We start from the raw sequence: 12,895 nt of genomic DNA, 5'->3' as shown, positions 1-12,895 counted from the left end.
TTTCCTGAGCACTCCCTAGGAGTCAGCCCTAAATACAGAGTATTGGAGACCTAGAGGCCCACCAAGTGTGGCCCCAAAACGAAATAAACTGATGGGTGATCAAGAAGTATTATCAGCGTCTAAGTTGATTTTGACTTTCACATTGCCCTAAGTAAAACCTCTCTAAGAAAATAAATCTGCAAGAAGACATAGTTACTTTATCTAATAAATTGCTTTGGGCCATATACTCCGTGGATTCTATATCAGGTTTATAAATTCTTTCACCACTGAAACATTTTTGCTACGCTGTTACAGCACGCTGACCCTTTCTGCCCTGACAGTGATGATAACATATTGGCAACGGAGAGAAGGACGCCATTTCCATGATTGCTTTTTTTGGTATTGACTTGCTGGCTGACTGTTTTTAGGCGTGGGCCCCTGTGGTGTTGTTGCTATGCAGGGCAAATTTAAGAGCTCGCTCTGTGGGGGCCTGGGAAAAGGCTCAGGCGGCAGAACCTCAGCCTGGAGTTCACAGAGCCGGAGTTCGGCCCTTGGCGTTGCTTGCCTTGCCTCGCCAGCTCATCAGCAGAACCGGAAACAGCCCTGGTGACCAGCATTGCTGGTCCGAGCACCAAAGTTAGCTGCCAGGTCGAGCATCTCCAGGAATAGCCCCTGGGCCCCTGTGTTCCTCAGGATTATGACCCCCAGTAATGTAGCACTGTGGCACTGTCCTCCCTTTGTTCATCCATTTGCTCGGGCGGGCACCAGTAACGTCTTGTTACTGTTTTTGGCGTATCAAATACGCCAACGGAAAACTTGCCAGGCTTTGCCATGCGTACTGGATACTCTCGGTAGCTTGCCGGGCTCTCCTAGAGCGACAGGGGAATTGAACCCGGGTCTGCCGCGTGAAAGGCAAACACCCTACCTGCTGTGCTATCACTCCAGCCCCGCTGTGTTCTGTGTACTCTAGCACTGTCTTGTGGTGTTTTTTGTTTTTGTTTTTTTTTTTTAAGAAGGGGACCTCCGTAGTGATATTGGGGCCACCAGGACTATATCAGGTCCTGCTCGGGAGGCCAAGTGGGCTGGGAATCAAACCCAGGGCCCTGTGCATTCCAGACCCTGGGCTCTGCCCCTGGCCTAGTACTGTCTTGACCACTGGGGGGCATCAAAGCAGCTGCAATAAAAAGAGGTCATTGTTTTCTTGATTAGACTTAGCACACAGACAAAGAAGTTCCTAGCTTAAATCTGGCCATAAACAAGTGGCATAATCCCTAAGTAGATTCTGTGCCTCAATCCAGTCCTTTTGGTTTATTTTTCAGGTTTGACTCAGAGGGACAAACCTTAGATGGTGTGTCTATCTCTGATCTCAAGAGTGGGGGAACAGTGGGGAGCAGCACCAACTGGAAAACCTTATACGAAGTTAAATCGGAGAACCTGGGCCATGGAGACAAGGTATCTCGTGCGCCTGACTTTCTTCCCAGAAGCACGTGGGTTGTGATATCTGATACCCATGGCCAGACATTAACTCCCAGCCAAGATTCTTTCTCGGGCCCCTGACCAGAGCATAGCATGATGGTTGAGAATTGCTGGCAGAGTTGACTGTCAGCGTTTATTTTATATCAAGGAAGAAAAATGTGGAGAACTCTGACTTAGAAAATTGACTGAGCCTAGGGGAATCTTAAAGAAGTGGTTCTCGCCGAACTGTGACTTAGAATAAAGTACTCCCTCCAGGCCTGACTTCTTTTCTGTGACTGTTGGTGCCATTGACAGGCCCACATACCCCAAGCCTGCTTGGGAAGACGAGACTCACGCTGAGCATTCGTCACGCACAGCGCCTGGAGTCGGGCAGTTCACAAGCACTTTCCCCGATGGGAATATTGACTTCCTGTGTGCTGGGAGGTGTCAGTGTTCAGTGACAAGAATTGGCTGTTATCGACCTTCAGTTGCAGCTTCCCGTCACTGTTATTTAACGATGCTCCTATTTGATCTAAACTTGTGTCTTGCCAACAGTTCCATATTTAATGGGGAGGGGGGGGGTTCATTCTTCAGGGAGCCTGGGGGTCATCCCCAGAGATACTTAGCCCCATTCTACAGTGCTGCTCTGGGCCCACCAGATCTAGGGATGCTTGTGAAGCCCTGTGGGGTCTGAGATCAAACTTGGGGCCATGACTTGTCCTTCAAGCACGTGTTCTAGCTTGGATCTTTCAGTGTGTCATTGCTTGCTTGCTTGCTTGCTTGCTTGCTCTTTTACGCTCGTGCTCTTCCGTCTCCCCTGCTCCCATCTTTCTAAGCAAGTTCTGTTCAATGAAAACTACCTTGCATCACTGAAAACAAACAGACTCAGGGCCTTGTGCATGTGAGGCATGTGCTCCAGCCCTTTGAGATACTTCTTGGCCCCTCCACCCCCCGAAATGTAGATCTCATTTCTCCTTTATGCTCCCCACCAGGCAAATCCTGCTTTATAATTTTCTTATTCTACAGTACAGGTTTTGTTCCTTACTGTCTCATTTTGCTGTGCTGTGAATTCATCATTGTCACAATCTCTGACTGCTCTGCGGCTTTTTGAGAATAAAACATTGTGATGTCCTGTTCTGGGAGTATCCGTGGGGGATACACCATTTTTCACTGAATTCATCTTAAATGTAAAAGAAGTTTATAAATCTATAGTAAGAACAGGGGTCGGAGAGATAATTCAGGGATTAAGGCACGTACCTTGCTTGTGACTGACCCTGGTTTGGTCTCCTGAGTGTCACAGGCATCGCCCTGAAGCCCTTGGTACCTCCAGGATGACCCATCAAAAAGAAAAAAGAAAGAAATCAAACCCAGAGCATCCCTATTTGTACCAAACTTTCAAGTCATGTTTGGAATCTGGACAATATCTGAAAGTGAAGCAAGGAAAGTTCCTTCCCAGCTTCATGCCCCAACCCAGAGCCTTCAAGATTTAGGGACTCATCTAAGCTCCCTGTTACCTACATTATTGTTTTGCCTCTTTCAGTCTCAGAGAATGGGAAGCCCTGGAGATTGCTGACCCGGCTCTTAGTATACTGAGAAGAATTGCTTACCATAAAATTGCACAGATTTTTGGTGAGAGTTAAAAAGCAAAGGAAGGGGCTGGGAATCTAGCTCAAAGGGCTGGCGTGCGTGCCTTGCACGCGTGGAAGCCCAAGTTTGAGCCCCACCGCACATGGCCCCCAGAGCTCTGGGTGCAGCCCTGGTGTCCCATTGTGCCCCAGCCTCACGTTCCACCTAGAAGTCACTTAGTTCATTATTTTGCATTTTTAATCCTGGAGTTGACAAACTGGCACAGGCCAAGTTCAGCCTGCCACCTGCTAATGTGTACAGAGTTCTATTGGAACACAGCCACATCAGTTCATTTACATCTTGTTGATGGACACTCTCGCCCCGCAACAACTTGGTTGAGTAGCTGCAACAGAGAATGACCAAATGGCTTGTGGAGCCTGAGGTGTTGGTCCCCCCTCTTGCTTGCCCATGAATTCTTTTTTTTTTTTTTTAATGGATTTGTTTTGTTTTGTTTGAGGGGGAGGGGTGTTTGATTTGGAGTTGGGGCCATATCCAGTGGCACTCAGGACTTACTACTGGACTCAGGACTTGGTCAGGGATCATTCCTGGCGGGGTTCAGGGGACCATATGGGGTACCGGAGATTGAACCCAGATCAACTGTGTGCAAGACACATTCCCGGCCCACTGTACTATCTCTCCAGCCCCTATAATGTTGTTTGGCTTTGATTTTGATTTTGATTTTTGGCTCTGTGCTCATGGGTCATTCCTGACAAGGCCCTGAAGACCAGCAGTGCCAGGTACCGGGGATTGAACCCGGCCAGGCCTCCTGCATGTATAAAATGCTTTCCTTACTTTTTTTCATACATCTTTTTTAATTTCTTTGGTGGGGGAAGCCGTGGAGGCACACACCTGGCAGTTTTCAGGAGTTACTTTTGGCTCTACACTCAAGAGTTATTCCTGGCAGTGCTTGGGGGACACTGTGGGATGCCAGGAATTGTACCCGGGTCGGCCTCGTGCAAGGCAAACACCTTACTGGCTATGCTATTACTCTGGCCCTGAAACTCTCTTTGAGGCAGGTTTTGTTTGTGGTTTTTATGTGTGTGTGGTTTTTGTTGTTGTTGTTGTTTTTAATTTTATAGTGTCAGGAATCAAACTCATGCATGTTCTGCCACCACATCATCCCAACCTCCTCTAATTATGTGGCTTTTGCAGGGCAGTTTTGATTTTTTTCTTTCGGGGTCACACCCAGCAAATGCTCAGGAGTTACTTCTGGCTCTGCACTCAGGAATTACTAGCAGGGGAGCTCAGGGGACCATATGGGGTGCCACAGATTGAACCCTGGTCAGCCGCGTACAAGGCAAGCACCCTACCCACTGTACTATCGCTCCAGCCCCCCTTTAATTTCTATTGGGCCAGAAAGATAGTACAGTGGGTAAGGCACTTACTTGCCTTGTACACCGTCAACCCAGGTTTGATCCCACATGATCCTCTGAGCATCGCCAGGAGGGATCCCTGAGTAAGAGTAAACCCTGGTCACAGGCAGGGTGGCCTCAAATCAAAACAAAGGAAGACGGGGAGGAATGGCCGAACCTGAGCACTCTAGATTTTACTGCATTGCTCTGAATTCTCTAGGTCCCTTCAGAAGAACAGGAGGTGCAGTCTTTGTTTTTAATGGCCTCTTTCAGCTTTAATTAAGTCTAGAATTAACTCTTCTTGTTAAGAAATGTTGTTTCTTAAAATTGGTTTATTATCTTTCTGGCTTTTGTAGTCCTCGCAGTTGACTTCTAAAACGAACACAGAGTGAAATGTTCCCTGCATTCATCTTGTGATCTTTAGAGTTGGCATATATAAACACGCTTATATGGAAGGGCAAGCTCCAGGCTGCCTCTGAGTTTAATTCTAAATGTAGGCTGGTCTTGTGTCTTTTTCTGAAGGCAGACTATTTTAGCTCTGTGGCGACAGTGGTGTTTCTGCGCAAAGAGAACTGTATGTACCAGGCCTGCCCGACTCCAGACTGCAATAAAAAAGTGATCGATCAGCAGAATGGATTATACCGCTGTGAAAAGTGTGACCGTGAATTTCCGAATTTCAAGTATCGCATGATACTGTCAGTAAGTAGAAGGAGTAAATAAAAACATAGTAGTGTCTCTGGCTGGTCGGTCGGTTGGTTGGTTGGCTGGCTTGGGGCAGCACCAGCTGTGCTTGGGACTTAGGGCTCACTCCTGGCTCTGTGCTCAGGGATCATCCCTGGCGAGCTTAGGGGAGCTTTTGTGGTACCTGGGATTAACCTTGCAAGTGCCCTACCCACTACACTATCGCTCTGGCCCCTGGTTTCTTGAGTCCCTGTGGAAGCAGTGGTAAAAAACAAGATCACTAATGGTGGGGAAACTTCAGCTGAGTAGATGTTAAAGAGTTCATTATCCTATAACTACAGAAGGGAGAGATTTTCGCTCAACTTAAAACAGTGGTCTTTTTTTTTTTTTTTTTTTTGACTAAAAGCTATTTTTCACACTGAAAAGTTGTGTGCAGCTACCTGGGTGATTTCAGTCCTCGAGCATGTGGCAGTTACTGCATCAGTGTCACTAGCCTGCCAACTGTTAAGTAAATGAATTTGAAATGGCCTTTCTGGAGAGCAGCCACGTGATAACTTGCACAGCCGAAACTTGGGTTTTTCCTCACAGATAATCCTCCCCCTAGCCTAAATTGGGCTTGCTTGAGGAATGGGACAGCATGCTGATTCAGGATTGTGACTTTTCTCATGGTAACAATTGTTTCTGCTTTAAAAGCACTTAGAGTGTGGGCCAGAGTTGTGACTCCAGAGGCAGTGGGGCATGTGCCTTGCAAGTGTGAGACTCTGGAATTGTCCCCTGGCACTCCCCCCCAACACAGGGTGTCATTCTAGCATTACCCTCGGAATAGCAAAAGACCCTTTCAAATGAAAACATTACCATTTTCTAAAAATGGTACTGTTAAGTGATTATGGGCTGGAGTGATAGCACAATGGGTAGGGCGCTTGCACACAGCAGACCCGGGCCAACCCCGGTTCGATTCCTCCACCCCTCTCGGAGAGCCCGTCAAGCTCCCGAGAGTATCTCGCCCGCACGGCAGAGCCTGGCAAGCTACCTGTGACATATTCGATATTCCAAAAACAGTAACAAGTCTCACAGTGGAGACATTACTGGTGCCCACTTGAGCAAATTGATGAACAACAGGAGGACAGTGCTATACAGTGCCAAGTGATTCTAATAATACACAAGAAAATGCACATTGGTTTTCCTAGGAGATTGGCAGAAGCCTTAAGATGGTTGTTTTTGTTTTGTTTGAATGCCACACCCAGCAGTGCTGAGGGGTTATGACTCTGCATTCAGGGATCACTCCTGGCAAGTGCTCAGAGGACCATATGGGACACTGGGGATCAAACCCCGTTGGCTGAATGCAAGGCAGACGCCCTCCTCATAGTACTATCACTCTGGCCCCAGATGCCTAAAAATGTTTGACAGGTACCTAGTATGTTGCTGCTCTCGCCATGTAGACTGGGTATCCTTTGCAGCTGTATAGAAAGAGGGTGAACTGCGATTTTTTTTTTAAATAGTTTTAGAGTTGGTGTGGAGGGGGAGCAACACGCTCTACCCCTTGAACTACATTCCTGTCCTAGTTTGTGCTGCCTGGGATGCTCACAGGGGCCGAGCCTTCCAGAGAACACCTCCTCTGGCGATGGGAAAATGTACAGTTTGAGTTTCAGAGAAACAGTCCTGGCTTACTAAGTCTCCTGTAGAACCTTGAGGCACTGCCCCAGGCCAGGGAACTCTCCAAAGCCCCAACCGCCCCAACCGTGGTGGAGACTGGGCTGTGTGTGTCCCAGTGCCACAATACAGCGGGGTCTCACACAGGCACACTTGCTGCATCCACAGTGTGCCCAGTCACCACCACTAAAGTGGTAGTGGCTCACATCCCCACAACAACAAAACAGAGGGAAGGGGCACTGTAGCACTGTCCTCCCGCTGTTCATCCATTTGCTCAAGCGGGCACCAGTATCGTCTCCATTGTGAGACTTGTTACTGTTTTTGGCATATCGAATATGTCACAGGTAGTTTGCCAGGCTTTGCCATGTGGGCGAGATATTCTTGGTAGCTTGCTGGGCTCTCCGAGAGGGACAGAGAAATTGAACCCAGGTCGGCCGCATGCATGGCATATGCCCTATGTGCTGTGCTATTGCTTCAACCCAGAGGGAAGGGGAAAGGGAGAAACATTTCAGTCCTGGGCCATGAAGATAGTACAGCAGCTAAGGCACTTGCCTTGCACGCAGCTCACCCTAGTTCCATCCCCACTGCCCCGTAGGGTCCCCCAGCACCACCAGGAGTGATCCCTGACCTCTGCTGAGGAGTACAACTGTGGTTCTCACTCCTCTCCCCTGCGCAAAAAGGGGGGGCAAAAACAAGGCACACGCTAGCAGGCTTTAGGGGTACTAAGTCCCTTTAATGTGTCTGGATTCCCTCAGAAAGAGCTTTGAGTAAACTCTTATCTTTACCAAGATTTAAAATCACTCATCCAGGAGCATATTGTCTTCCTGTTGCAGTCCAGACTTAAATTGTAACTGTGTCACTTTTCAGGCCCTTTAGAAAGATAGCACCTCTAGTTACAATATAAATGTTCTCCTGGAAGTTGTCTTCATGAGTGGGAAAAGTTTATCTCCCCTACCCCCACCCCACCCCCTATCTCTTGATTGTGTCTTCCTCTTCTCCTGTGTTTGCTAAAATAACAATGTTATGTCTTTTAGGCAAACATTGCTGATTTTCATGACAACCAGTGGGTCACTTGTTTCCAGGAGTCTGCAGAAGCTATCCTCGGGCAGAGCACCGGTTACCTTGGAGAGCTAAAGGAGAAGGTTGGCCACACCTTGCATTAGCGCTCTAATAGTTTCTAGGCAGTAACGCCTCTTTTCTCTTTTTTGTTTTCTTTTGTTTGTTTGTTTGCGATAGCACAGCGGTAGGGCGTTTGCCTTGCAAGCGGCCAACGTGGCCGACCCGAGTTCGATTCCTCCGCCCCTCTCGGAGAGCCCGGCAAGCTACCGGGAGTATCTCACCCATACGGCAAAGCCTGGCAAGCTACCCGTGACATATTCGATATGCCAAACACAATAGCAATTGTCACAGTGGAGACGTTACTGGGTCCACTCGAGCAAGTCAGTGAACAATGAGAGGACAGTGACAGTTTTTTGGACGACTTTCGGTGCTCAGGGGGCTGAGAGCAGGGCCCCAGCACACCGAGGGTGCGCTCAGCGAGTGAATAAGATTTATTCCTGTGTCTCTGCCTTCCCCCTCTATCATTTTGTCCATGAGATCGCTAGACATAATTCCAACAAACTTCTACAGAAATGACTGGAATTGACTTTAAAGTGTAACGGTCTCTTTTCTCCATTTTTCTTGGTCTTTTCATATCAGATTTTAAGACTCGAGGCAGCTTTTCAGGATTTTTTATGACATTATTATATTTGACTATTTTTACTGCTGCTGAATGAGACAATATAGTCACTCTCCCCTTAGGAACCATAGATTGCTGGAGTCTATGCGCCAAGCTTTCCCCAATCTTAGAAGAATAACAGCAGCTGGTATAACTTTGTGAAGACTCATTGTTGTATTTACGTATCTGAAAACCCACTGGGGTGGTCAGGGAGGGGAAAGGAAAGTAAACTGGCTTTTTTCTTTTTAAAGAGAATTCTGGAAGCTGGAGAGATAGTACAGTGGGGAGGGCACTTGCCTCACATGCTGCCAACTTGGGTTTGATCCCTGGTATCCCGTATAGTCCCCTGAGCACCGCCGGGTGTGGCCCAAAAAACAAATAAATAAGACTACTGCATAAGAAAGCTGTTTTCATGTTCCATGTGACTTGCCAAGCTTACACATGGCTGATAGGAACTAAATTCTAATGTTTTTAATGTTTGAGTGGTGGGTTGTCTTTTTTTTTTTTTCTGATTAGAGCTGTTTATTTTTATGTGTGTTTATATAAAATGCGTTCTCTAATCCCACTCAATTTACCAGGCTTTTAGTAAGATTAGATAGTAGTTGGGTGAAAGAGGGAGAGGATGGATTGTTTTCAAATACTTCCCTAATTTTTCACCCAACTTCTTTACTTGCTCAACAAATCAGTAATGAGGCTGGAGCGGGTAAGGCATTTGCCTTGCACGCAGCTGACCTGGCTTTGATCCCCAGCATCACATACGGTCCCCCAGAACTGCCAGGGAGTAATTTGTGAGTTCCGAGCCAGGAGTAACCCCTGAGCATTGTCTGTCGGGTGTGATCCCCCCGGGAAAAAAATCAGCTCTCAATACAGAAGCTAAAATAATACGTTATCTATGAAATTTGAACCTTTTTCCTGAGTGTTTCTGTTGTTTGGTTGGTGTGTTGTCGGAGCCGCATCCAGCAGTGCTTCAGCGACCCTACGTAGTTGGTGATCCGGCCTGGCACCCCACAGCCACAGCCTGTGTTCCAGCCCTGTTTGCCATCTCCCCAGCTCTCGGCTTTTAATTAATGATGAAGACACTTGGCCTTAGATGTGTTGCATCACAAGCTTTGAGGGTTGAGAAGTGTGTTTTCTTAAGTGTTTCGGGGCTTTTAAAAAATTGTTCTAGTAAAATATCATACTAGAAAATTCACTGGGGAGGGAGTGGGGGGACCAGGGAATGCAGGAGGGCGAGAGGAGAGCAGGGAGGGATGGAGGGTGTGCATGCATGCAGGTGCGTGCGTGCGTGCGTGCATGTGTGTGTGTGGCCATGGCAGGGAGGGCGTGCGTGCGTGTGGGGTGTGTGTGTGCGTGTGCGTGTGTGTCTGCCATGGTGGGGAGGGTGTACGTGCAGGTGTGTGTGTGTGTGTGTGTGTGTGTGTGTGTGTGTGTGTGTGTCCATGTCCATGGCGAGGAGGGTGTGCGTGCATTCGAGTGCTCTCGCATGTTAGGATAGAGCCCAGGGCCTCACAACGTGCACACTAAGCGCTTTGTTGCTGACCTACATTCCTGGCCTCTCAGGCACTCCTCCTTTTTACTTTATGTAATTGAGGTGACAGGGTCCAGTTCATTTCTGGTTTTTATAAGGTCAGTGGCTCTTGCAGTCACATTGCTGGGTAGTCACAACTGCCGTCTGTCTCCAGAATTTTCCATCCTTTCAGACTGAAACTCAGTCATTGAGTGATGGCTGCCATTCCACCCTCCCTGCCCCTCCGCCCCAGTAATCATTGTCCTATTTCCTGTCTGTGAAGGTACAACTACTCTGGGTAAAATATTTTATTATTCTTTTTATTATTTTCATAAAGTTGTTCACAATATTTGATTACACTTAATATTTGAATGCCAATGCCACCACCATTACACCTTCCCACCACCATATTTCCATCCCGAACCCCAAACCCTGCCCCCAAAGTAGAACCGGAATAATTTATTTTGTATTGCTTGTAATGAATAATCCGCTAGAAGTGATCCAAGAAAGGTTTCTTAGAAGAAAGTGTGTGAAGATTCTTAGAGGAAAGTATTTCTCCCAGGCAGGAGCCGGAGATTAATAACATGTTGTTAAAGGTTGAGCTGGATGGATGGATGGATGGACGGACGGACGGACGGACGGACGGATGGATGGGTGGGTGGGTGGGCGGGTGGGTGGATGGGCGGATGGATGGATGGATGGATGGATGGATGGATGGATGGATGAGTAGATATCTGTAAAAATATATTTCTGCCTATGATTGGTTGTCTTCTACTTTAAACCCCATCAAATATGGTGCATTACTCTTGGTTTATCAGTGGTGTAAAGAATGCATTCGCGGCCGCATGGTCCAGGAATAGACTGACTCATGGGTGAGTCCTGTCTGAGTGTGTAGAGTGACCATGAGCATGGCAGCGGGTGAGTTCTAGAGGTTTTCAGCTGCCAGGGCTGGCTCGTTGGGGCGGGGAGGGGACCTCACCCCAAATGAAACAGCCTGGTTCAGGGTAAAATATTTTAATTTTCAGTAAGATTCTGCTTTAACAGCTTTATGTAACAAAGTATCACCTATCGATTAGTCATTCCTAAGTAATTTCAAATGACTGGGTTGGATCATTTTTCTCACATTTCTCTCAGTGTTTCCAAAAATCTTACAGATCTATTTTCGGTGATCCCGTAGTTTCCATGCCTACACATGTTAACGTTTTTTTCTTTGCAGAATGAACACGCGTTTGAGGAAGTCTTCCAGAATGCCAATTTTCGATCTTTCACATTCAAGATCAGGGTCAAACTCGAGACATACAATGTAAGTGAGGGCAGCCTCCCCGCCGGGCTTCCCCCAGGGCTGCCGAGGGTTGGAGCAGGCAACAGCTGCTGTCACCACAGCTGTGACCCACTCCCAGCCTCGTTGTTCGAACCGTGCCCAGCGTGAAACTCCCAGGCTTGTGTGTTGATCACACATTAAATTTCCCCAGCACTGGGTGCCATTCCCATCCCCATTTTCAGACGAGACTCTGAGAGGTGATATGTCTCTTTAGTGTCACAGATATCTAAGGAGGAACTTGCTATGTAGCCGCCTCAGCTAAAACCTCCAGGTTTGGGACTGGAGAAATAGTACAGCAAGTAAGGCATTTGCCTTACATGCAGCTAACCCCTATTCAATCCTCAGCACTGTACATGGTCCCCGAGCACCACTAGGAGAGATTCCTGAGCACTGAGCCAGGAGTAAGCCCAAAGCATCACAAGGTGTGGTGCCCTAGGAACCCCTCAAAAACAAAAACCCTCAAGGTTTTTATGTTTATTGACAAAGAGTGATCATTTGTCCAGTGGACTCTCATCTTCCATATATCTTCTCATCTTGGGTTCTTTGCTTCCTTCTGGGCATCCTTCACCTCTGCCTCTAAAAGCTCTGTTTAATCCCTGGATAGAAATAAATGAAAAGTGAACTCTCAGCACCTCTGCTTATCCCGGGGTTTATGCATTAGGGGGTTTTAGGTCCTACTGTAGTGAATATGTCCCTGGACCGCGCAGCTGCTTTATCATAAGTGTCATATGACACTCTACCCATTTTCCATAATTACTACACCATATTTGATGGGGTACAGACAGTAGGCAAAAAGTCAGAGAGAAAAATATACATAAGCTCCCCGTGACGTACTCGCTATGCCAAACACAGTAACAACAAGTCTCATGATGGAGACGTTACTGTGCCCGCTTGAGCAAATCGATGAACAACGGGAGGACAGGACCGGACCGGACCGGTGCGCCTCTTGGAGAGCCCGGCAAGCTACCTGAGAGTATCCCCCACACACAGCATAGCCTGGCAAGCTCCCCATGGCGTATTTGATATGCCAAAAACAGTAACAATAACAGGTCTCATTCCCATGACCCTGAAGGAACCTCCACTCATTAGGAAGGAAGAGTAAAGAGGCTGCTAAAATCTCAGGGCTGGGACATATGGAGGCGTTACTGGCGCCCACTCGAGTAAATCGATGAACAACAGGATGACAGTGATACTATAGTACTTACAAGTTTGTTTTTGTGAGTGGCGGATGCAGTAGGAATTCAGAGTTCTGTGATGCAATGAGGACCGGATGGGTTGGAGTGTGGCCAGGGAAGATGAAGTGCAGAGAGCAGCCTTCCCCGCCTCTCCCCTCCCCACCCCTACCACAAACCCGCACCCCAGAACTGAGACGTAGCTGAGACCACATCTTCCTCCTCTGCCACAGGTGCTTTTCCTTCTGTACCACATTGAGCTGCTCTAGAAATGAAAAACGAGCTTTCAAGAACTGGCTGTGTGGTTCGAGGGAAGTCACTGGTTCTCTCTGGTCTCCTCTTTCTGCCTCTGCAGAGAGAAGCCACTGAATTCGATCTGCCTACCACGGTCCATCTCTTTCGGATCTAGTTTGCTGTGTATTTAGGAGCAAGCAG

General features: G+C 47.6%; 1 protein-coding gene across 1 annotated transcript in view; it reads left to right on the top strand.

Annotated features, from left to right (window-relative positions):
* The window catches only part of RPA1 (replication protein A1), a 60,278-nt gene that overhangs the window by 46,196 nt on the left and 1,187 nt on the right, over positions 1–12,895 (top strand). Inside the window, exons 13-16 of the mRNA XM_056128084.1 lie at positions 1,299–1,431; positions 4,935–5,111; positions 7,778–7,885; positions 11,184–11,270. Of these exons, the coding sequence (XP_055984059.1) occupies positions 1,299–1,431; positions 4,935–5,111; positions 7,778–7,885; positions 11,184–11,270 (505 nt within the window). The remainder of the gene's footprint in view (positions 1–1,298; positions 1,432–4,934; positions 5,112–7,777; positions 7,886–11,183; positions 11,271–12,895) is intronic.

This window comes from Sorex fumeus, unplaced genomic scaffold, assembly GCF_029834395.1.
Source record: "Sorex fumeus unplaced genomic scaffold, SorFum_2.1 ptg000063l, whole genome shotgun sequence".
Classification (NCBI taxonomy): Eukaryota; Metazoa; Chordata; class Mammalia; order Eulipotyphla; family Soricidae; genus Sorex; species Sorex fumeus.
Note: the sequence above shows the minus strand (reverse complement) of the source record. Positions and strands in the feature narration are given on the sequence as shown.